Here is a 24,853-nt window from a genome sequence, read left to right as displayed (position 1 = left end):
CTCCTACAGGGAAATAGAGCAATCTGGAGGCAGGGGTTCTCCACATCCTGCACACGCCAGGACAAGCAGGACCCCCGCATATCCACCTGCCCTGTGACAGCAGCCCATCAGAGGGGCACAGCGAGGATGGGCCCTCGTGCTGCACCACAGCAGCTCCCCTGCCTAATGCCATGAGACTGCTCACATCACAAGTGACTGCAAGTGGTCCAGGAGCACCTTTGAATAGAATGAAAACCCCTAACAAGTGCATCCCCAGAGACACAAGTTGCCTTTTAGGTCCCCATCTGCATTAGGGACTCAAACTCAATCCAAGGCGTGACATGCTGCTCACTTCAGGCCTGACAGACCAGGGTGATTAACACTGAGCTCCTTGTCTGAGCCTCTTACACTGCCCAAGAGCCTGCAGACACTGCAGACACCTGGGGCTGACTCACAGGGCTTTCCTCTGTGCCTCCTGCTGATCTCATGGGCGCAGCCAGCCCAAACACACCACATCTCTGCACCTCCCTTTGCCAACTGTACCTGCCCCTGCTGATTGACTCAACTCACTTTTATAAACAGGAGGTTTCCTTTTCATTTCGCTTGCTGGATATTAATACAGCTCCCAACAAGGACCACGGCTTCCCAGACGCAGTAGTGGCCTCGTGGGTTTTGGCATCTGATGTTCTTTTATCTGGCTTTCATTACTAGTTTTCAGGTGAGATAACATTATTTATGGTGTTCCCATCAATTCAGCAGTTCTTAGGATCCACTCATACCGCTGAGGAGACAATGCCTTCTGCTCTTAAGTAGATCACTTGCCCACAACACCACTGCTGTGTCCTTCCTACCTGCTGAGACCCCTCTGCTCAGGAAGGTCATCTCCAGCAGTGTGGTCCATAACCAGTTCCCTTAGACCTCACCCAGACCATATCCTTGGCTGACTCCTCTCCTGGAAAACCAGCCCTACTCAGCAGGAAGTTTTCCCTTATGTCTCCCCCATGTTACCCCATTTATCTCACCCTTGCCACCCCACCTCTCACTTCACTTGTGCAAACAAGGCCGTGACAGCTCGCTCCTCAGTCATCTCTGCTCACTGACTCAGATTGCTGTCACCCTGCCATCTGCCACTCTGCTTCAACAGGACCTCTGGAAACCACATGCCATGAGACTACCAGGAATGTATTTCCTGGGGCCCTGATTTTCTAAACACATCAGATCTGGAATGAGCAGCTGCCCACCACCCTCCACAGAGCAAATGTCCCACTGCAACCTATGGCAGCACCCTTTAGAAAAGGTCTCACACCAATAGAGATGTTTTACCTTTTACAGTAAGCAAAAGTGTAAGCAATGGGAGGCATAAAGAACAGCTGTGCTCATCAGCCACTGCAATGAAGCAGTGTTGTTTCACTGGAAAACCTGCCTTTCAATCTGCAACACAAGAAAATTCCTTCTTGAAAATGTTTTATGTTCATTCCCAACAGAGCCAAAAAAGCTGCTCCTGCAGGCTCACATGTCCATCAGTCCTTGACGATGTGGTTGTGGCAGAATTAACTGCTCCAGAACCAGTCTGGAACAACACAGTAATCTAAATTTTTCTGATGGTTGCTGATGAAAAGTGATGGATGTGTAAAAACTCTGGAATGACAGTTTTATTAATGTAACCAAGGGAGAAAACCCATTTTGGTAACTTATGCCAGATGAACACCAGGACGCTGTGAGCCCTTGCAGCCCAGGTCAACCCTTGCATCCCCAAGCCTCCTCTTGCAAGGGCCCATCTGATCTGCCATGTCATCCAGGAGGAAATCCTCTGGGATTTCCTCACAGTGTGGAAAATCAGAGACCACGATGTGCTGGTATCACCAAACACCCGTGCAGCGATGGAGCCTGGCCTTCAGCCTCTCCTCTGACATTTGGGTGCCCTGGGAAGAATCCTGCTGACAGCCAGAGGCAGCTGGAGCAGAGACCAGTGAGGCAGCAGCGGCACCGGGATGGGCAGAGGCAGGCAGGGATCACGCCGGCAGTGAGCAAGCGGGGCAGGGCAGGGCAGGAGCTGTGGCACAGCGAGGAAGTGCTGTCATGCCTGGCCTTGCCTGTGCCCTGCCCAGGGAGGGCTGAGACAAACAAGGATGAAGGAAGAAGGAATTGCCATCCAATTGCAATGAGGGGAATTGCCATTCCCCTCTCTGCCCTGTGCCCAGCCTCTGCAGGATAACTTTGACATGGCATTCCTGATGTTTCTGAGATGGGGGCTGCACTGATGGTATCAGGCCAGCAGCCAACTACAAAAAATAACTAACCTGAATGTGATCCAACATGTCACAGCTGTAGATGGGGAGCACAGGACACTGCCAGCTCGATGTGACAGCTCTAGGACCTCCTACACTTCCTCAGATCCACACAAACACACCAGAGACATCTCCCTCCAGGCAGTTGTTCCCAGCACATTATAACCTGTAACAATATCCTGTCCTCCCCAGAAATGAGGGGGAACCCAGCTCAGGTCTGTCCAAGCCCTCCCCACTGCCACCTTCTCACCAGGCCCCTTGGCCCCTGCCAGGCTCCTGCTTCTGCAGAGAGCACATGAGAGAAGATGGAGCTTGAACCTGGGCAGTGAGAAACCAACAGGGAACAGGAAATTGAAGGAGAATTAAGGCCACTGCTCAGCAAGGTGCCTCCCCACCCACCCTGATGTCACCTACTGGCTACACTGAGCAGGCAGCATCCAAGGAGGGCATCTCTACATGGGCTTCAAAATATTGGTAAAACAGTTTGGCAACATGCAAGCCATTATCACGGTCCCTTGGAGCTGGTCTGCTTCTCCCTGTAAGAAATTTCTGAGTATCCACTCAGGTTACTCTTACCTTGTCCTCCTCCACATGAAGAAGAGGGTCATCCTCCTTCAAGACCACCTCTGAGATAGATTTGCACAACGCCCACAAAAAATTTCTGGAGATAAAAATCCTGAAGATGAAATAAAGGACACAGACTTGCTTCCTAATCTAAGCACTTTCACCTCAAAATGGTAAGAGGCTCATGTCAACCTACAGCCCATGCAAGGTCAGAACTGTCCCACCACCCAGTTTTCTGCCCCCGGACTGCTCCCCACAATCCAGCTGAAACCTCAGCCAGATTTTACCAGCTGGGATTTGCTTCCCAAAAACACTGGCAGGAAAAAATAAAATAAAAAAAAAAAGAAGACATATTTTAGAAAACAAATTCATTAGTGACAACTGAAGAATGAAAGGTTGAAAGTACACAAACTGACATGCAAAAATAATAATTTACCAGCTGAGATGGGATTAGCTCTGATGCAAGTTAATGAGACCTGTGTGTTTTCCTCTGCTGAGAAAAATAACAGAAATCCAGCAGGAGCTGTAAGACAAGTGTAAATGCAGAAAACAGTCTAGTCTCTTACAACTGCAATCTGGCCTTAAAAATTTGCTTCATTCAGGCTAGGCTCTGGAAGACAAGACCCAGGAACGACACAAAACACCCAGATTTGTGGCAGTTCCCAGTAATTTCAGCTTCTTTATTCAGCTTATTTTTTTTTTCTTTTCCCAGGAGCCCTATCCTTTTCTACCTGTTTAGTAAAAAGGATTTTTCCCTTACAGGATTCCAGCCCAATTCCTCAGGGCTTCCCAGAAAGACAGTGCTACTCCAACAGCATCAGCACCAACAACACAGTGTGTTTTTAAGCCCTGGAAAACCAGCAGCTTAAAATCCATCACAGCCAAGGCAATGGAGCAGTGGACACAAGGAAAAACCATCATCCTTGTCATCTGTATCCCACAACATGCATTTCCAAGTTTCTTCTCCCTTTTTTCCATACCAAACCAGGTTGTCTAAGGAGCAAGAGGTGAATCTTGCAATCGAGACACATCAGCATCAATATCCTACCACTAAAAATAAAGCAATACTCAACAGAATTCCCAGGTATAAGGGGTTACAAATATTCAGACTTTATTATAAATAAGAAATACTGTTTTATACATAAAAACTGCAAGTGTTGCATTTTTGTTCACCGCCCCAGACAGCAAGACCACAGATTAAGGCAAAAAAAGCTGGAGTGAAGGCACATACTGAGGGGGCCACAGTCAGGAATAAGGTGATGAAGGGATGTCACGTGTCACCCATGACACCCAGCACTCCACCAGCAGCTGTCACATCATCACATTACGTAAAGAAATAACTGGACTTATACAATGAATAATGGCTGTAATGCAGTACTGATTAACAGATCGCTTATAAAGATTTTTTTTTATTTAAAAATAAAATTCTGTTAAAAACGGCTTAAGAAAAAAAAAAAAACAACACAAGAGAGCAGGAAACCTTAGGCCTGAGGTCAGCCAGGGCACGCACACATCTGCTCTTCTCACAGCCTTGGCAGAGGTGATGTGGTCACAGCTATCTTCCCAGAGCAACCCAGTGTCCCTGTGCGAGCAGGCACAGGGAGCTCTCCTCCAGAGGTGTTTCCAGGCAGGAGGGAAATCCCACAGTCATTAAGGGAAGGGATACAAGAGCCATGCAGTTTGCTGGAACAGCCCCTGCCCAGCAGCCCTGTCTGCACCAAGCCTCCTGCCTTGCACAGTGGTATCAAGATGTCCCCAGATGCAGCTCTCTGACCACCTCAGTGCTGGACTGGTCTCCCAACAGTGCTACAGCTCCTCCCAGCTCAGCTGCAAAGCCACAGCCCCTGTTCCACTCCTGGTACAGCATCCCAGGGGACAAGGGACACAGAGCTGGGGGCTGCAGGCACCATGGGGAGCAGGGCTGGCTTTGGAGACAGGGCTGGAGAGCATCCACCCAACAGGCAAAGTGGTTATGGATGGGTGCTGGGATACAGGAGAGGGAAGCAAGCAGGAGCCCAGCCAGGAGAAATCCCAGGTTTGAAGGGAATGATACAGAGAGAAGCAATACACGGTGCACCTGCCCCAGTGTACAGGGGAAAGCACATGGAGGAGGCCAGGCTGTGCCACTCTGGAAATCTGGCTGAGTATATTTACACACACATACACACGCACGAGAGACTTCCTCACACTATAATCATGATAAAAAAATGGAAAAAAAAATCACATTCACACAAAAAACATAAATTTGAAATAATTAATAGCACCAGTGTGTGTCAGATAATAATTTCTTCCCCGCTACGCAAACGTACAAAGTTGCATAGTGTTTAAGGATAGATATATACTGGATCTCAGGGAAAGTGGGGGGATGCCAGGCTGGAGGCAAGGAGGAAGCTACAGAGGATGCTCTTGTCTGGGAGCAAGGGGCTCCCTGCCACTCCCACCCAGTGCCTGGGGAGGGAGCCTGCAGGGAAGCCGTGGGAGTGGTGTAAAAGGCACAGCTGCCACCTGAGCCTGGCCTGAGGTCCCTGTGCTGTGGCAGCTTTGTGGTGACTGGGAGATTGGGAGGCAAAAAGAAAGGAGGGCACCAGGAAATTCCAGCTCTTCCTCCCAGCTTTAAAACAGGCAAATGGCAGGAGAGATAAAAATCCCACTGTCCTCCTTCAGGAAGAAGATGGGGTGAAAAAAAAGGACCTTTCCATTTCCATTCAGGTGCCCCCTTCCCTCCCCACCCAAAGACATTCAGCATGGAGGCCAGTGCAGCTGTCAGAACTCTCTGATGGCAGCTCTCCTCTTCAGCAAGACTTGTGCTGCTTCAACAAACTCATTTGTCAGTCTGACATTCCAAGCCCAGAAAACCAGATCTTCTGGAAATTCAGTAGCAACAGATGGGAATGCAGCTCGTGGCTTCCACACCCTGACAGTCTGGACTAGCCAGCAGGCAGCAGCTTTCAGACCAGACCCAAAACTTCTCCAGAGAACAGAAGGGGCTGGCACGATCCACCACTCCACCAGTATCCCATCTTCCCAAAGAGCCCTAAACAGAGGCTGCCTTTTTCTCACAGCAATGCATAATCACAGAAAGCATTTCAGAAAGAGGCTTCAGCGATTTTGCCAAAGGCTACCAACACTGTTGGATTGGCCACTACCTACTGATGAAAAAAATAAATTCACAGGGTTAGAAGTTGGGAAGAAGGATCTGAATTGAGTGCAGCTATACTGGCCATTACAGTAATACTTTGGTAGCCATCCCCTTCCTTCATAGGGACAAAGAGCTCCAGGACTGAGGATTTTACAGTCAAAGGGAGAAGACAGGAGAGAAAGTTGTGTTAGTTTTGCCTTGCTGTATACAGCTCACATGGTTATTTCTGAACCACAGTATAAAAAGTCCAGAGCATCTCTCATCCTTGCACTAATCAAAGGGAAACTGTGTCTGAGGAAGGGGCAAAGGTGGAGTGCTCAGGAAAACAATCTATATAAAAAAACCCCCTTTGATGCCCAAAGACGGATATTTAATTTGCTTCTCAAAAAAAACCCCAAAAAAAGAAACAAAGAAACAAATGAAAAAAAAATCCCACCAAAAAACCAAACAAAACAAAACAAAAAATAAAAAAAACCAAACCAACAAAAAAAAACTTTCAACTTATCCTGATTTGAAAGGAAACAGTGGCTGCGAGCAGCGAAGAGTTGGGGATTTGGAGAAGGTAATGTGTGTTAAGGCACTCCATGGCTGAACCAGCGCTCACCAGGGCCATTCCCCCCACCCCCAGCACACCCTTAGGGCTTCTCAATGGACGGGGTGTTGAAACAGCCAGATGGCAAGGTCTTCCTGATGTCTTCCAGGTTGCTAATGTCCTTCAGGATCTCTTCAATGTCCCTGTTGTAGGCCTGTATCGCATCGTCTTGCTTCTTGGCTTCTCTCTCCAGGAAAGACACTTTCTGGTCCAGGTTACTGTCTTTCATCTGGTCTTTGGCACTGTTCAGGGTACCTTCAATTTCATTCAATTTGTTCAAGTCCACCGTCTCCAGTTGCCCTGAAAAGCCAGAAGCAAAGAGTGGAGTGTATTAGCACCTCTTTGACACAGGGAGCTCACAGAGCTGAGCCCACAGCAGACCTCCATCAGGCCATCTCCAGCATCTGAAACAGGACCAACCACATGGGTGACATCTCCACTGTCTCAAGAAGCCTTCAGTTTGCTGAAAACCAACACAGAGCATTGCCAAACAAGCTCTGAGACTACTTGGGCAAGAAAAAAATCCCCAAGTCCTTGCCAAAAACACACAAACCCCATTTCAAGAGATCAACAGATCCATCTGGTTCCTCAAACACAACTGGCAGGAAACCCAGCACACATCAGGAAAACACTCAAAGGTATACAGCACATTACAGATAGTCCTACCTAGCTGATCCAAAAGGTCATTAATGACAGTGAGCAGGCTGTTCACAGAGTTCTTAGCTTTTCTTGCATTGTCTTCCGCCTCCTGGGCAGCCTGTGAGGCCTGTAGGATATAAAAAAAAAGAGAGCATAAAAAAGGTGTAGGGATTACAAAACTTTGCCTTTCCTCTGCAGTTAGTCAGCACATTGCTGCTTTCTCACCCCAGGATAACAATCCTGCACAAAGATCTTTACCACAGGGCTGGGGAGAAGACTGACAATCTTTAAGTAATCAGTTTTCTGAGTATTTCAGGATGGAGATCCCTGAAAACTGAGCAGGATTTTGCAGTAAAGGGCAGGATGGAATCAATAGGGCTATACAGTGAGATTTTAGCTATAATAAAAGGAAAAGCAGCTCTCAAATTCCAGCAGGGAGCCTATGCTAATGCACCAGAACTTGTCTCCTTTTCAGTCCCACTTAAAACTTGGAATAGTCAGAATACTGGCTGGACCCAGCACTGTCTTTGCAAGAGGAGAGCAGAAGGAAAGCTTTCATTGCCAGGACAGCAGGGAGAAGGCAGCTCCTAGCCACTGCTCTCCCTGCCAGCAGCACTTACCTCATTGGCCATCTTCATATCCTGCTCAGCATCGGCCTGCTTCCGCTTCAGCTCCTTCTCTGCATCCTGCAGCTGCTTCATCATGTCATCCACTTCCCTGGCCAGTCCTGTCACATCAGCAAAGGTCTTGTCGGCCTCGGCTCTGGTAGCAGCAGCACTCTGCAGCCAACAGGTGGGAGAGGATGGAAAGAGGTGGTGAAGGAGCAGAACTTCCTTCAGTCCTTCTCATCAAAACACACTGATTTCCTATCTTGCCATATTTTGCATTTGTAGTGGGGAATACAGCAGAGAGCACACGGGAAATACTGCAACAGGAGTTCATGCATCCCCAGAGCAGGATCTCAGAGGGGGTGAGCTGCAGCAGACCCACCTTCTGAACAGAGCTGGCAATCTTCTCAGCATCATCTGCTCTGGCCTTGGCATCGCGGGCATCGGCTGCAGCGTTGCCCAGTGCCAGCTCTGCCTGCTGAGTCTTGTTGTTGGCCTCTGCAATGGTCTGGCTGATGGCAGGGATCTTCTTCAGTGCCTCCTCGGCCGCCGTCTTGTTATCGTTCACCCGCTTGTCAAAGTCTGAGGGGGCAAAGCAGATCCTTACCATGTGCTCCAGAAGAGCCTTGGGATGCTCCTTTGAACAAGCTACCCAAGGCTTGGCTGCCCAGACATTGAAGGGATGAAGAGCAAACTGGGGTCAGCTCTTCCTATTGCACAGTTTCTGATGCTAAATAAGGAAGTTTAAAGGAAATTTCCAGTCCCTGAAAATGCTTACACTTTTTCTTTAAAGAAAAATGAGCCAAAAGAACACACCCAATACTCAGATAAGGGCAATAGCAGGGCCTTTTTAACCAGAATATCCTACTGCCAAGTGACTTATCACACCGGAATTGAAGTGCTTCCTCTTTACCTTTCAGGTTCCTGAGAATGGTATTGGCCTCCTGCAGTGTGCCACTGCTCTTCCGAGCAGCTTCTTCAGCCAGGGCTTTTGCAGCATCTGCTCGAGCCAAGAGCTGGTCTGCAGTCTGAGGAGACATGACATGTACCAATGCATTCCCACTTTCTGAAGGACAATCATGCAAGTGTCTGAAAAAGCACTGTTAAGCCTCAAACAACAACACCATCCAGGAGAGCAGTGCTTCCTCTGAGACCAGATGAGTGTTTGTACTTTGGGAATACTGTTCTGAACACAAAGCTGACACCACATCTGGCAAATATCTCCTATTTTCCCACACAGCTTCAAAGCCATTGCTTTTAACCTCCCTCTGCATCTCCTTTTTGGGGCCATTCTTCAGCATTCTTATAATCAATAAATAACACTAAGACTAAGACAAAATCATTTGCATCTGGCCAGTTACTTGTCTTCCTTGTTTTGTTTTTTTTCCACCAGGAACAAAGGCCTACACAAAGTGAAGACTAAGACAAAATCATTTGCATCTGGCCAGTTACTTGTCTTCCTTGGTTTTTTTTTTCCACCAGGAACAAAAGCCTACACAAAGTGGAACTGACCTGCTGCTCTGTCTTCCCTTTCTCCAAGAGGTTCTTTACTTCTTGCTCCTTTCCTTTCATATCTTCTCTCAAGTCCTCGTAATCCTTTAGCTTCCTGGCAATTAGTTGATCCAGTTCTTCTGCTTCCTTCTTGATCTTATTTGCTTGATTCTGCAGGTAGAAATCACACACAGAGATTCCTGAATGTTAAAGAATTCCTGAACAGGTGGTAAATTTTTCCACTTCTACATTCAAGCCAAGACGTCTGGCAAACATTTCAGATTTTTGTCTTTCAGAAACTGGGGGAGGTGGGGTTTATGTAGATGGTTTTCTGCATTTCCATCTCCTGCATAAATGTTGCAATTGCATAAAAGCTGGATTATGCCTAGATGGACAAGAAACCCACAGAGCATTCTTATGCAGAGAACATTAGCAGAGCACATGTAAGGTATGCCAGCAGCCCAGCAATCCTCAGGAAACAGTGCAGATGATGGTGCCCACACGTACCTCTAGCCCCGTGGAATCCACAGTAGGCAGGCTGGTGAGGTTAGCATATATCTGCAGGGCTCTGTTTCCAGCTTCCTCTGCCTCCGCAAGCACCCTGGTGGCCTGTTTCTCTAGGTCTCGAGAAATATTCCTTGCTTGATTGTACCTAAAAAATCCCCAAGGATTCAGTTATGCAACAGTATTTTCTGTAGAACTGAACTTAGTAAGAGAAGCTAAGAAATCAAAAATCACCTCCCACAAAATCCAAAGCATACAGAGGGTTGTCTTAGTTTTAAGCACTGCTCTAAAGTCAGGAAATAAAAACAATTTTCTGTTACTGACTCACTTCTGGTTGAGCTCATCAATATCAATTGCAGTTTGGTTTTCTCCAGCCAGGGTTTTCAGCAGCAGTTGATAGGCTTCCGTGGAAGTATCATTTGCAGCCTTGGCTGTGCGAACAATCTCATCAGCTTCCTTTTTGTGCCTGATGACAAAAGAAAAACAATGCCATTACATTTGTCAGCCAATAGTTTTTTTCCTCAGTTCTTCATTATAATCTCTCTTACTTTTCCTTCTTTCCTTCCCCCAAATTTACATTTGGGAGATGCTGAAACATTTGCAATGGAAGATGGTTGCCATGTCTGTCATCCACATGAGCAATGTTTGCCCTCAGAGCTACACAGCCATCATCCCACAGCAGCAGTCCCTTAAGCAGCAAAGGGTGTGTGTTTCCTAGCCAGTAAATGAAATTCTGCTTCGCCCTTGCAGAGAAGAGCAGGGCCCTGACACAGGCCATGATGAGTGTGTCTTGCCACAGCCTACCTTTCTGCCAGCTTACGGGCCTCTTCTGCCAGCTGAGTCATGTTGTTGGGGTCTCCACTTTGCTCTGGAGGTGTAATGGACTGGAAGAAAATAAGAAAGGAAAAAAAACCCTTAAAGCTCTTTTTTCATATTTAATTCAGCTTTGCTTTAAATATTTATTGTCATGATCTAAATGCTTGAGATGTGTCTAATCTACTTCTCACTTCTCTGCATGTTTTTCTTAAGTCCATGCAGTTTCCACCACTGGTTACCCCTTGAAAAACAATGGTGCTAATATTTATTTAAGACTTTTATGTTGGTTTGGGCTAAGATACTATCTGTGACTGACAGTGGTGAACTTCCTTCATTGATTTCCCATGATCTCGATGCAAATTTACTATTTGAGGGAGAGAGCAAGTGGAGAAACACACCAGAGGCACAGAAGGAAAGGCCCCCAGCCTCTCCCAGCTGTGTGGGATGCCAGCAGCACACTCACCACGTTGTCAGCTGCCATCTTGGCCCTCTCCAGCATATCAGAAGCCATGCTGATCAGGTCCTCGGTGTCCTCGACCCGCACCCGGGCCTGCTCTGCCAGGCTCTCCGTGTCCTGCACTGTGCCCTGGATGTTTCTCAGCCTGTTGAGCTGACTCACTAAGGTGCTGTTGATGTCTTTGAGACGGTCCATGAGGCCCTGATCTACATCTGAAACACAAAAAAGAGAGGAAGCAAAATTAATTAGAGCAGGAAGAGAAGCTGGAGCAGCAGCTTAACACAGCAGGCACCATGTTGGTAGGTTAATCCCCTGCTGGAAGAGATTTCACAAGTCACTTAGCTTGAGATCAAAGTCATAATCAGAATGTGCACCAAACAGGAGAAATGAAAAGCCATTAACTGCTAATAAGACAATCCCGCTGGGTGTTGGAACTGACTCTGATGGGAGATTTTGCGTTCAGAATCACATTTTACCTCTGTCATTGACTTGAAATGACAACAGAGCTGTTCCTCAATAGGTACGAAATGTCTGTTTGGTGAATTCTCTTTAGCTTATCTCCTAGAAATTGAGCAGAGATGGACAAATAGTGCAGACACACATTTTTCCACACTCAGGGCAACAATGGCTACTCCAAAGAAAGACCTAAGGAGCTTCATACAGAGCAGCCAGGAGCTGTGTGGAATAGCAAACCCACTCCAAAGTCTCCTCAAACCAAAGGGCTGGCAAAAGCTGGCAGGACAGAGCCTTGGTTTTCACATATGTAGGACTTAAAAAGCACCCACACTTCAAAAAATTTTTGTGCCATCACGTAACTCCCCACAACACCATCTTAAATAATGGAGGCATCACAGCCTCGCCTCACAACCAAAGCAGTTACTTTGGAAAAGCTGAGAGTGTTACCAAGAATCAAAGTGCATGCAGAAGCCCACAGAACTCCAAAATTAAGATTGGTCAAATACCTTGACCTTGCAGCACATCTTAAGTATTGAACATGAACATTTGACACATTTCAAAAACATACCACCACAGAAAAACTGAAATAGCTTCTTCAGGTGCATAGATTTTTGCAAGGGTAGCTTTTATTGCATTTACTTTGCCCTTTTAGTAAGAGAAGAACCTGGAGCTGGGGAAGGGTTTGGAGCACAAGTCTCATGAGGAGGAGCTGGGAGGGGTTGAGCCTGGAAAAAAGAAGGCTCAGGGGAGATCTTCTGTCTATCCACAACTCCCTGAGAGGAGGGTGCACCAGAAGATCCCCCCTGAGCTCTGCTCCCAAGGAACAGGGACAGGATGAGAGGAAACAGCTTCAAGCTGTGCCTGGGGAGGTTTTAGTTGGATAGTGGGAAAATTTTCTTCACTTAAAGGGCTGTCCAGGGAAATGCTGGAATCACCATCCCTGGAGGGATCTAAAAGCTGGGTGGATGTGGCACTTGGGAGCAGGGGTTAATGGTGGCCTTGGCAGTGCTGGGGGGCAGGGAACAGCTGGACTTGATCTTAAGGGTCTTTCCAAATAAATGAATCTATGATTCCAAGACGGAGAGAGCAATCAAAAATTCCACCACAAAACCAAATCCAATCCCTCATCTTTCTCCAATCCCCACCGTGCTACCCCCCTTACGTGGGACTATTATCTAGGCATGGATGCCAAGCAGGCAGTGTAAATGTACCTCAGCTAAAGCTGAGAAAAGCTTAAGCAACCATTCTCACTGGCAGGAATCTTCCCAAGCAAATGCCAGCATTAGCTGCGTGTGAGCTTTTTCCCAGCTTCACACAAAGGGGACAAATTTTCCCAAAATGGTCTGAAATCACTGAACCAGCTCCCAGGGGAACATCTTTTACTGCAAAGTCAATAGTCTTCTTCAGGGTTCTCTTTTCCAAAACACACATCATCTTATACATTAAAGAGACCCTAAGGACAAACCACTGTCACAGACATGACAAACATCCTGCTCACAGACATCCCCTGCTAGTGGCAACAACACAAGAATCAATTTAAAACTGAGTTTAATAGGAAAAACAGCATTCTTCAGAATATTCTACACTTTATGGTGGGATAATTAAGTTTGCCATCAGAATTGTGAAGCCTTCATTCTGATTGCTGATGACCAGAACAACAAAAACTGATTGAAACTCAAGATGTTTGAGCAAATTTAAAGCATAGTAAGTGTGCTGGAAAGTTTGCTGCTTGTTTAACAAATAAAACCTTCCTTTGCATCAAGAGAAGAGGGTAACACACAAACACTTCCATCCATACAGAGCAGGAGGCAGATCTTTACTTCCATGTACAACAAAGACCACTGGTCGAACAACATGGATAAAAAGCACAGCCACTGTTGTTATAACATTCACTGGCTCAGTGCTGCCTGAAATTGCTGTCAATCCTGGAGCACAGAACTGGCTTGAAATAAAACATGCTGTGTCCAATGGGAACAGGAACAGCAGGCAAAGAACTCATTTAGTTGGTTCATGTCTGATCAGGTCAACTCACCTTTGCTCTTTTGTGCTTCATGGAGCAGCTCCGTAACTTCTCTTTCTGCCTGCTTCAACCGCTCTTCGAAGGCTTCATCAGTTACAGCTTCTTCTCTGGTACCCAGATTTGCTATGAGATTTTCCAACTCCTGCAGCCTTTGACGTTGCTCTGCCACCTACACGAGAGGGACAGAGCACAGCTATGACACAGCAAAGCACCCTGAGCCGTTCTGCTTTCAGCAGCCACCAACAAACAGAATGCTGTACAAGCGGACGTGTGCCACCATCTCCAGTGGTACCGAGCAGTGTCAGTGGCCTTACCTTATCTTTCACTAGTCTGTAACAGGCTGGACACTCCTGGCAGCCTGGCCACGAGCGGTTGTAGAAGTAGTTCTCCTCACACTGGTTGCAGCGGCTCCCCACGAAGCCCTCCTTGCACTCACAGTGACCGTTCTCCCGGCACTGCAGGGACCGCGAGCCCTCGGGATCACAGTCGCAGGCTGCAGGGGAGTTAAACCTCAGTCAGACTGCAGAACAGGCAGAAATACCCTAAAACTCGCAGGATGAGAGGATATGCTTAATACCCTAAAACATCTGCAAGAGCTATGGGGCACAAACCCACAGCTGGACCTCCCTCCTGATTGCAGTGTTTCTTCTCACAAGCAGGATCCAACATTCACTGTGTGTGTTCAGTGTTGCCATTACCTCTCCCCCAAAGCATCATTCTACCCCACTGCATTTTAACCAGCTGCAGTTAGTTTTGCTGCTCTTTACAGGCAGGGATATCAATGAGGAAAGGTTGGATCAACCTGCTTTGCAGTCATGTTTACAAGATCAGCTGCTCCTCAAGGCAGAACCTGGACACTGAGACCACCTGCAGAGTAACTGTGCAGGGACACATTAGGAAACAGAGCTGCTGGAGGCCAAGATGCAGAGAATATATTTACACCAAGGAGAGAGAGATATCTACTAAGCTGGATATCTAGTAAGTCAGACAAGAAAAAAATAACAAAATAAGAAGGGGATAAGCTGTAGCACAGAAATCAAACTTTGTCACGCACAGTGTGGACATAAAAGTGCTGTGATGAGAAGCAAGGTGACAAAATCCCTTCCCAGAGGCAGAAGGAACGCAAAGGCAGGGCTGGGTGTGCAACATCCTTCCCATCTGCCTCACTGTGGCCCCTCAGACTTACGTTTACAGCCTTGGGAGCCAAAGCCGAAGTGGTTGGCCTCACAGCTGTCGCAGCGCTGGCCGGTGACGCCGGGCTGGCACTCGCACTGCCCCGTGCGGATGTCACACTGCCCGCTGGTGGAGCCCAGCGCGTGGCAGTTGCACCTGGGGAGGCAGGCACATGTCAGATGGGACACAGAAGGGACCCGTGGGGCCAAGTGCTTCTCTGAAGAGCACAGCTCGACATTTGCATTTGCCAAAACCCGCTTTTCTTGCTGTGAAAATGCAGCAGGCGAGGCACTGAGCTTTTGAACCATGCAAGGTCATTTGCTGCCTGCACTAAAAAAAGAACCCAAGAGCCTCTGCTACAATCACGAAGTCATGTGGCAGTTTTCTATTTAAAACCCTGATTTAGAGCTCTTTATAAAGCTATTTATAAGTCAGGCTTTTTGCACAGCCTTAGTAGCTGCTCCTTGACCACTGCTCCTCCCCACCCACAGTGGCAGAGGCACACCTGTTACTTGTGACAAACATCACATTCCTGCACAATGTAAGCACAGACCCTCCAAAAGCAGGGTCTCTGCTCCAAGCCAAGCCAAACCTCACCTCTCACAGCCACGTCCACTCTGGAGGTTGAAGAATCCAGGCTCACAGGCACTGCAGTCCCTCCCAGTGACGTGAGACAAGCACTCACACTGCCCAGTCACTTGATTGCAGACCGTCTGCTGATTCACTGTGCCGTAGGGATTGCAGTGACAAGCTGCCAAAATAAAAAGGTATGGAGAAACACACACAAAGTTAGAAATCCCTTGTGGTGCTGGTACTTACCCTAATGGGCCTGGATACACACCACATGGCCACCCAGCCCCTGCACCACACCATGTTTTTGCTTTGACAGCACTAAGTGCCCACAAACACAAGGATTTTAGCAAGCTCAAACCACCAAATCAGAGTAAAGCCACACACTGCTGCCGATGGGCACAAGTGACAGCCCGACAGCAGCTCCTGGGGACAAAACCATTTCTAAATGCAGCAAGGAGCAGGTCTCACCTCTGCACTTGTCTGCGGGGTCAGAGGCCAGCGGGTTCCCGAAGAAGCCATCCTTGCAGCGGTCACAGTAGAAGCCAGCAGTGTTGTAGATGCACTTGAGGCACTCGCCGGTCTGGCGGTCGCAGTTGCCCACGGCGTTGGGGTCGATGTTGTTGTTGCACTGGCACAGGCGGCACGGCCTCACGGCACCATTTCTGCCCAGAGGGTCCCCGAAATAGGCGTCATCACACAGCTCACACCTCTTGCCTGGGACACAACACAGACACGGGTGCTGCAGCAGAAAGCCCTTGGATCCCGTTTGCAATCCCTTCTGAAAAGTAAACTCTTCAGCTTCTTCCCTTTCACTCTTCTGTTAGGGCCAGACACAAATCCCTCCTCATGTCTAAATTCAAGCTGATTTTTCACTGGAACTTTGCATTATGAATTATTTCCATTGTTCCTTCCCCTTCTATCCCTTTAAGCCAAACCTATTCGCTGCAATTTGTTGTTAATTTAAGAATCCCAAGAGGTAGAGTTCCATGGGGCATCACTGCTCCAGGAAGCTCCTCTGCCAATGAGACCTGCCAAACCTCCACAGGCAGCCAGTGAAGCATCCAATTCAGCAGCTTCCTACACGTACTGCAGATCTGACCTCCCCAGCCAGTTATGAGCTCCATTTCTTAGGCAGTTCTTGCACAAACAAACCCCCTTTTTCCTCACATCCCAAAAGGGTGGTGTGAGACAGGAGGAACTCCTCTGCAATCACGTAGCTACAAGAAAGATCAGCTGCTACACCTGAGCTGAAGGGCACCTGGGACCTGGACTCTGCTTTGGTTCACAATGCAGTGGCACCCACAGGAACCCCCATGAGCTGCTTATGTTCTTGGTCAGAGGCTTTCCTAAGCACTCAAGAATGTACAGGTATTCTGTACTTTGGACTCTGCTGTGCCAAGCATGAAATCAGCAGAGAAGCATGAAGGCTGCCAATCATCCAATGACTTTCTTGCTGTTTGCAGGCAGAACAAAAGTTTCTGCTCAACAACTCAGCTACATGCTTGGACTTCACAGCTTATTGCTAAGAAAAAAAGATCAGTATCTGTTCACATATTTCTCTTAAAATTGCTGAGCACTTGCTTGATCTTCTATTTTTTGGGCAGCGTTTCATGAGTCACTGCAGCCCTCCTGCTCTTCCTAGGAAGCATCCTGTAGTGCCTCACTTGCTGGCAAACTGCACCTTCTAATTTTATTTCAGTCTGACCTGCCTTCCTGGCTCTTTTAAATCTATTTTCTGCCCAACACCATGCCATCATCAGAGCTCTACTGGAAGGCAGTATGGTTCTCATACAGCACAGAAATGGTCAGACTTTGCAGATCAAGCCATTTGCTCTCAAGAAATAGGCATGAAAAACATGTGAAGTCTCAAGCCTCACACAGGAAAAAAATAGGGCTGAGGAAGGGAGAAGAATTTGAACCAGAAGTTGCAGCAGCTTTCAGAGCTACTCACTGTGGATCAGAGAACAAGAACTAGCAGGAGACACATTTCCACAAGCATGTGCCTGTAGAAAAAGATGTTTTGTGTAGGAACACACCTGTAGTGCCAGCCTGGCAGCTGGTGCACACAACCTCCTTGGTGCGGGGCACAATGGCACAGCTGGAGGAGCCTGGGCACGGGCAGGGCTGGCAGTCCGAGGCGGTGCCGGCCGTGGCATCGCCGTAATACCCATCGCTGCACTTCTCACAGTGAGTCCCTGCTGTGTTATCCCTGCAATTGCACATGCCTGCAACAGAGAGGGACGTGAGTTTTCCTTCCTTGTCCAACCCAGAAAAGAAGACCCACCCTGTTTCTCTCTTACCCGTCTCGGGATCACACGTCTCGCTGTGCCCGTTGCAGGCGCAGGGCACACAGGGGCTGTAGGGCCCGAGGTTTGGGGTCTCTCGGCGGTACCCAGAGGTGCAGCGCTCACAGAACTGCCCCTCGTACCCCACTGGACACGAGCAGCTCTCCACCCAGGCCACAGGCACGCCGGGTCCAGGGCGAGCACTTGTGATGGTGACATCATCCAGGTGACCGGCACCTAGAAAGCACAGTGGGACAAACCCTCTGTAACCACAAAGGCCATCATCACAGCTTCCCCAAACACAGCTGAACGGTACAAGGGGCAGACAGGGGGTGCCTGCAGTTGGTAAGATGAATCAAGATGCAAAACCCTCCAGGAAGGTTTATGAGATGAGCAAAGATGCACTAGAGCTCACCAAGGGGAGCATGCAGGGTAGGAAAGCTGAGAATGACAATATAGAGGACAATATGAGAACAGCAAGTACAGTCAATTAAAATTAAGTTATATTTTACATGTGCATGGTTTCTATTTCCAAATCAAATACCAAAACCAATTCCTGGCTTTCGAGCCAGAACAGACCATGTCTCTAGCAATTTTAATACACCTGCAAACCATGCCTCAGGACAAGCTCTTCAACTATTCCTCTCAAGCCATTCCTTCCTCTGGCATTTCAGCAGTTCCCTCCTCTACTCCCAGCCCCTTCCCTGGAGCAAAACAGAGCCCAGACACAACATAATTGACTTTTAACTTATACCACTGCAGCATCCCCAGTGTACTGAGCAGAGCCTCAGCTCCTACATATCAGCAGTGGCTACAGCACTCAGGGATGGTTTGCTCCACATCTTTCATCCCCTCCATTTCACAACTCCACATTCCTCATTATGGGCCACGCCTCTGAAAACACTTGCAGTTTTCCCACCTTTCCCAAATGCAAATTCATCCATTTGCATCTTTCTGCAAAAATTCTTCATCACACAGCAATAACTAAGGATCTGGTTTTGCTTTTAATTCAAAGACAACACTTTTTTTTTCCCATATCCTCTTCAGGAGGCCTGGGAGAAGATGCTACATAGGAAAGCCAGGTGAAAAGCCATTGGCACAAGCTTTGCCAAATAAGCTGCCACAGCTGTTTATGGCTGGGCCCTACAATGAAGCAACTCAAGCTCTAAACAAATGAGTTTGCCTCCTCTTCTGTGACAATCTGCTCAGCAACTTACTTCTCTCACTGTATGTCCCACGGATCTTGATGGAAGTCAAGTTGTGGAGAAGCTTTTGGAATTCAAATGCCGTAAGAGCAGGCCTCCACGGGTAATCTGCAGCCTCATGGAGCCTGGGGAGAAGAGCCAAGCATCATCAGCACAGCTTTCAGCTGCTAACAGCTGCACCCTCTCAAAAGCTCCCTTTGCAACAGCGCTGTGCTATTGCAACATCACCCACGTAAGTTTAAACCTAATAATCTCTGTTTCCTCAAGAGCTCAGAGGCCAAAGGCAGCCCAGCCAGGAGACAGCTGCTCCCACTGTACCTGAAGGTGTAGGTCTGCACAGTCTCACTGGGGTAGGAGTTGCCCTGGGCAATGAGAGGCACGGACACTCTCAGCCCAGCCCCTTCCAGCACCAGGTCCTCTGCAGAGAGGCGCGTGTCCCGCCTGTCCACACGGAAGGAGAAGGTCAGGTTTTGCCCATAACTCAAAACCTGGTTGCCCAAGAACTTGCCTGAAAGGAGAAGAAATCCTTAGAGTCAGGGGACAGAACACAAAGGGCACAAGCAGCACAGAAAGCCATGCTTTTGGAATGACCTACGTGGTGCAATGAAGTAGATGGGGAAGTAGGTGTCAGAGATAACGGAGATATCCTGGCTCTCAGCACTCCACTGCAGCAAGACTTCTGAGCCATCACGCTGCTCAGCACGCCACTCATCCTCTCCTGAAGAATCAGATGGACAGGAATTAACACCCTTGGAAGATGGAGATTTGCACACACTTCTTGCATCACGTTGCTGGTGTCCTAGCTAATCTAATGTGCATGGGCACTGACAGGCTGCAGAAAGCAGCTGGGCAGAAGAATTTAGTCAGTAAACACCATCTTTCCAATTTAAGCCCCTGACTCAAGTACTGACTTGAAACCTCTGAACTTTAAACCCTCTGATGACTACTTGTTCAAAACCTTCTTTTCTAAAGAGCTTAAGCGGAGACAGAAAAACCTGCAGACCCCTATGATTTGTTGAGAACTACAGCTGTTGTCTGAACTGTTCTCCACTAGAATTTTAATTAAAAATATGTTCTTTTCAGACAATGCAGCATGAAAACATGCATACCCATGAAACTGACTGCATAAAATAAACTGATTTTTTCTGGGCTTACAGACTCATTGGAAGCACAACTGTATTTTATCCAGAGCCATGTAAACCCTGAATCTAAAGTGATTTTGACCCTCTCAATCAGAAAGTCCTGACTTGGTTCTAGAACTGAAGAAACTCTGCTTTGTCAGCACACCTCTCAGGCTATAAAAGGTTTCTATTTGCAATTCCCACTTGCACCTGCACGGTGTACAGTAACTGTGTGCCTGAGGCCAGAGCTGTGAATTCATGCCTCCCCATCTGAACAAACAAGCTGCAGACATGGAAGCTTCAGCACTTCCAAAAGAGGGATCCTAGACCTGCCTGCCCACGGTTTGTGGTCTTGCACAGAAAAGGAGTTGGGGGTTTTTAACAGCTTCTGACTTGAGCCTACAGCCCAACAAAGAAAAGCTCAATTTTACCAAACTCGAAGTTGGAGGTGATGCTATAGATACTGTAGCCCACAGCACTGGTGCAGACTGAAGAGTGTCCAAAACAGAAGCAGGGGGTACAGCCTCTTGGATTGGAGGACTCCAGATGGAAAAATCCAGGTTTGCATCTGAAGATACAAAGGAAAGAGAATTCATTTCCCTGATGCTTAACCCCAGGTCCTCGCTCAAATATTTTTCATTCTTGAAACAAAGCCATGGGAAGAAAAAGTCACCTCTCACAGTGGAATCCTTCCACATTGTCCTTGCACGCACACCGCCCCGTCTCGACGTTGCACTCCCCCGTGCTGCCTGCAGCATTGCAAGAACAGGGCCTGGGAGAGTCAGGAGACAGGTTAGTTCAGTAAGAGCCACACAGAGAAAGCTTTAAAAAAAGCCTGGTTTTCCTTTCAGAGAGCTGCAACCCTCCTTACCTGCACCCAGCTTCGGAGAGGGAGTGGAACCCTGGCTGGCACCGGTCACACTTGTCCCCCATCACACCAGGTTTGCAGCTGCACTGGCCGTAGCTGTCACACTGTGTGCTGAGGGAGCCTGGGGGGACAGCAGGGACAGGCACCTCAGCACACACACATGGCTCCATCAGCTACTCAAACTTTACAAAACAGCCAAGAGATAGGAAGAAGAAAGCAGGAAGCACAGTCTCAAGGTGATGAGTGACACCTTACCTAAAGACTGCCTCTAGTCCACAGGGACTTTCCCTCTGGCAGCTCTAGACAGATAAACTGTTTATCTCGTCTTCCCAAATGATATTCAGCCTTTTACTCCTACCAACCAACCTTTTTATATACAAAATATCATTTTAACTTCAAATTGCCTTCGCTTCATCCTCAGTGCTACATTTGCATGTCTCCAATTCCACATCTGTTTTACTCTGCTACATATAATTTCCAAGATTTTATTCCCTGAATCCCTTGTGCTCTCCATAATCAGCATCTCCCCTTACCCTGACCTCTCCCTTTCACACTACAATTTCCTTCCTTGATTCCTAAGTTGCATTTAAAGACTAAACTACCTCTTTGGAACAAGGCTGCATGTGCCACTATGAATCCCAGTAAACTCATGAGCAAAACCCTCATTTTTGGAAGGATGCCTTCCTCAGTACTGCTCCATTCAAGTGGTCTTGCACAAAAAGCAGCAGCAGGTTTCTTTAATCCATGGTGGACAAAATGCTTTCTCCCAAGCATCCATGTAGCTGCCAGCCTTGGAGCTGTCAGCACTGTAAGAGTTAACCAGCGGGAGAAAAATATTTTAATATACAGAAATAATTGCTTGTTTCCACTTCAATCCACACGAGATTACAGCAAAGTGAAGAGTTATAAGATTATTAGGCTGGGCGGGACAGAAGAACTCACAAAACCTTTACCATATACAGCCAAAGTTCAAATCCCCTTTGCACTCCCACTTAAGATTATTTAGGAAAAAAGAGTACTTGACAAAAAATACCAATCCAAACATATCCAGGAGACTGAAATACACCCTGGGTGTCAGTGCATCATGACACACAAGCTAATAGCTAAGTTATAAAAGCCTTTGAAAGCTGTCCTTAAAGACCTGAGTAGTCACCTCCCTGCATCTTTTCAACCATCTCAGCTCACACCAACCCACACCCCTCTTAAAATAAGGTCTAACACAAAGATTCAGGAAAGCAGTCAGAAGAAAGGGCCTTTATTGGTCAAAAATTTCATAACTGAATGACTCCTTGACAAAATTAGATAGAAGATGCACCCTGGCAGACCTCTCCCTGGCTGCTTTTAGGGCATGCTGCAAGCAATTACTTATGTCAGCTACTCTTTTGAAACCTCACATCATATCTTACTATATCTTACCCTTTTCCCTCCTTCCACCTTATTGCTGTGGGCTGGTGTAGTTATGGGATCACTCCTTACAAGTTAAGTGGTTCCCTACACAACAAAAGATTTATTCTCCTGCCAGAATTACCCCCATCCCCATTTTTTTAAAAGGAGTTTAACTACATATTTTGAGTTTACTTTGTTTTATCTCACCCCACGCCCTTTTGTGTTTAATGTTTCACTGGTTTGTATTTATAGTGCTTGGATACTCGGTAGGAGAAACTGATGCAGCAGCTAAAGTTCACTACAATTTCTCAGCATGAACAACTTCCAGAAATACCCACTCACATCATCTTGGTTATTAAGAATTTAAATGAGTTCTTTAGTACTGGGAGCATCTAGGGTAACACATACACAGTGGAAAAAAAAAATCTATTTCAGAATACATTCAAAGGAGTAAGTGCTGCAGAGCTGACCTATCTGCCCCTGCCACCCTAACTCCACTTAGATCCAAGGATAACTTAACCCAAAATACAACCCAATAAACATTTCCTACGCGGAAAAAAAGGAAAGAAACCCAAACAACTCCTCCCTCTTTTTACCCCGCAGCTGGCAATGAGCTGCATGACAGAAAGGTGGGTTTTGTGCGTGGAAGTGTGCAAGCAGTGGTGCTCGCAGCGGTGCTCACCGACGGGGTTGCAGCTGCAGGGCAGGCAGCCCTGCTCGCTGGCCAGGCGGTAGAAGCCGTCGCGGCAGCGCTCGCAGCGCGGCCCGGCGGTGTTGCCGGCACAGGCGGTGCAGTGGCCGCCATGGCCCGTGGCGCGGTATAGCTCGGGGTCAAAGTAGCACTCCTGGGACCGCCCGCTGCAGTCGCACGCTGCAAAGACACGGCACTGTCAGTGATGTCCCCACAGCACAGATCCCACCCTGCACGGTTCAGCTGTAGATGAGTTGGGGAAGGAGCTTTTAACCATTCTGAGGCCTGAAACAAACTTGAGACCATGTTCATCAATGCCCAAAAGAAAACCAGCATTTGCTACCCCACTTCTTTCAACATCAGGCTGCCAAAATGTTGTCCTCCCACACAGCACCACGGATCCCTGTCATGCAAACAAGCATGAAAAGGTAACATGAGGCTACTCCGTGCTGTAATGAGAGCTTCTCCCCTGGATTGCAAATCCCTAGACAGCAGGACATCCCAATTTCACCACCCCATTGAGGGAAGCCACAAACAGCTGGGACCTATCTAGACACACAGAGGTCAGACAGGAAGAAAACTTTTCTGTCTGACAAAGCTTCCCCATAAAGTAAACTACCAGGAGCTGTGGTCTGGGACAAAACACCAAGCAAACTGGTTTCTGTGACAGAGACCTGCATTTGTGGTCCGGAAATTAGGCTAAATGGGAAGCCACAAACAGCTGGGACCTATCTAGACACACAGAGGTCAGACAGGAAGAAAACTTTTCTGTCTGACAAAGCTTCCCCATAAAGTAAACTACCAGGAGCTGTGGTCTGGGACAAAACACCAAGCAAACTGGTGTTCTGTGACAAAGACCTGCATTTGCCGTCCGGAAATTAGGCTAAAAAATCAACAAGTAACTGTAAAAACCAATAACCCAAACACAAAAATCAACTGATGCCAAATGAGGAGCTTTTGAAAGGCCAATTATACTCCAGCATAGTAAACAGATATTTTCCCCATGGGTCTTATAAAGTACAAGCCTGTACATTTTTGCAGAACACCTCTTTTTTTTAGGAAAGATGGGTGGTCCCCATCCTTCTCCAGAAAGGAGAAGCCCATTTGTAGGGATCTACCAGAAAGCTCCCACAGGACGGGAGGGGAATGACCAACAGCCCCACGAGCTGTGCTTAATGCTGGCTGTGGCTGAAGTTAAAAGAAGGCAGGGCCAGCCTGTGGCTGCCAGCAGAGGCAGGACCCTGCTGTCCCCGCACATACGCAGGCACTCGTTGGCGCTCTCGGCGGTCGCTCTCCTCCAGGGGCGGTCGTTGAAGAAAGGAAGGCACTTCTCACAGTCCACCCCAAAGGTGTTGTGCTTGCAGTTGCAGACCAGCTTCCCAAGCTCATTCTTCACACACTCACTCGCGTGCCCGTTGCACTTGCACCTGGTTCAGGAGAGGTAAGGAACAGGTAATGAAACTCCAGCGCTCCAGGTCACTAGCAAAGCAACACCAAAAAACAGGGCCCAGATCTCAAGATCTGAGATGAGAGAAATTTGAAGGTAAATGACTACAACAAAATCGAGAACAAAACTGCTATGATTCAGCCTGGAGAAGAGGGAGCTTCATGGATACCTTATGGAGACCTTCTAACATCTAAAAGGGGTTCACAAGTCAGAGAGAAACTTTCCATCAGAGCCTGTAGTGATGGGACAAGGGGCAGTAATTTTAAACATCTTTCAAATTTTAATTTAGATTGGACATAAGGAATCAATGAGGGTGGTGGGACACTGGTACAGGTTGCTCAGAGAAGCTGTGGCTGCCCCACCCTGGAAGTGTCCAAGGCCAGGCTGGACAGGGCTTGGAGCAACGTGGGATAGTGGAAGGTGTCCCTGCCCATGATGGGGGTTGGATGATCTCTGAAGGTCCCTTCCAAACCAAACCACACTATGGAACAAAGAGGTGCAGCCTGCTGTAGGTAGGCATTTAGAAAGGGAAGAAAGTCAACTAACTCCTC

General features: G+C 47.7%; 1 protein-coding gene across 1 annotated transcript in view; it reads right to left on the bottom strand.

Moving 5' to 3' along the window:
* Nucleotides 1-3,908: 3,908 nt before the first annotated feature.
* Nucleotides 3,909-24,853, bottom strand: part of LAMC1 (laminin subunit gamma 1) — a 66,497-nt gene continuing 45,552 nt past the window's right edge. The window contains exons 4-28 of the mRNA XM_039726251.1: nt 24,116-24,282; nt 22,847-23,035; nt 20,782-20,899; nt 20,584-20,682; nt 20,342-20,478; nt 19,385-19,507; nt 19,108-19,297; nt 18,802-18,914; nt 17,600-17,821; nt 17,336-17,524; nt 15,768-16,013; nt 15,324-15,477; nt 14,740-14,882; nt 13,868-14,046; nt 13,566-13,722; nt 11,084-11,289; nt 10,609-10,688; nt 10,133-10,270; nt 9,808-9,952; nt 9,322-9,471; nt 8,723-8,837; nt 8,192-8,391; nt 7,822-7,980; nt 7,229-7,328; nt 3,909-6,862 (exon numbers count right to left, since the gene is read on the bottom strand). Of these exons, the coding sequence (XP_039582185.1) occupies nt 6,606-6,862; nt 7,229-7,328; nt 7,822-7,980; nt 8,192-8,391; nt 8,723-8,837; nt 9,322-9,471; nt 9,808-9,952; nt 10,133-10,270; nt 10,609-10,688; nt 11,084-11,289; nt 13,566-13,722; nt 13,868-14,046; nt 14,740-14,882; nt 15,324-15,477; nt 15,768-16,013; nt 17,336-17,524; nt 17,600-17,821; nt 18,802-18,914; nt 19,108-19,297; nt 19,385-19,507; nt 20,342-20,478; nt 20,584-20,682; nt 20,782-20,899; nt 22,847-23,035; nt 24,116-24,282 (3,976 nt within the window). The 3' untranslated portion in view covers nt 3,909-6,605. The remainder of the gene's footprint in view (nt 6,863-7,228; nt 7,329-7,821; nt 7,981-8,191; nt 8,392-8,722; nt 8,838-9,321; nt 9,472-9,807; nt 9,953-10,132; nt 10,271-10,608; nt 10,689-11,083; nt 11,290-13,565; nt 13,723-13,867; nt 14,047-14,739; nt 14,883-15,323; nt 15,478-15,767; nt 16,014-17,335; nt 17,525-17,599; nt 17,822-18,801; nt 18,915-19,107; nt 19,298-19,384; nt 19,508-20,341; nt 20,479-20,583; nt 20,683-20,781; nt 20,900-22,846; nt 23,036-24,115; nt 24,283-24,853) is intronic.

Source organism: Passer montanus, unplaced genomic scaffold (genome assembly GCF_014805655.1).
Source record: "Passer montanus isolate IOZ18808 unplaced genomic scaffold, ASM1480565v1 scaffold58, whole genome shotgun sequence".
Classification (NCBI taxonomy): Eukaryota; Metazoa; Chordata; class Aves; order Passeriformes; family Passeridae; genus Passer; species Passer montanus.
This window is presented reverse-complemented; position numbering and strand designations above follow the sequence as displayed.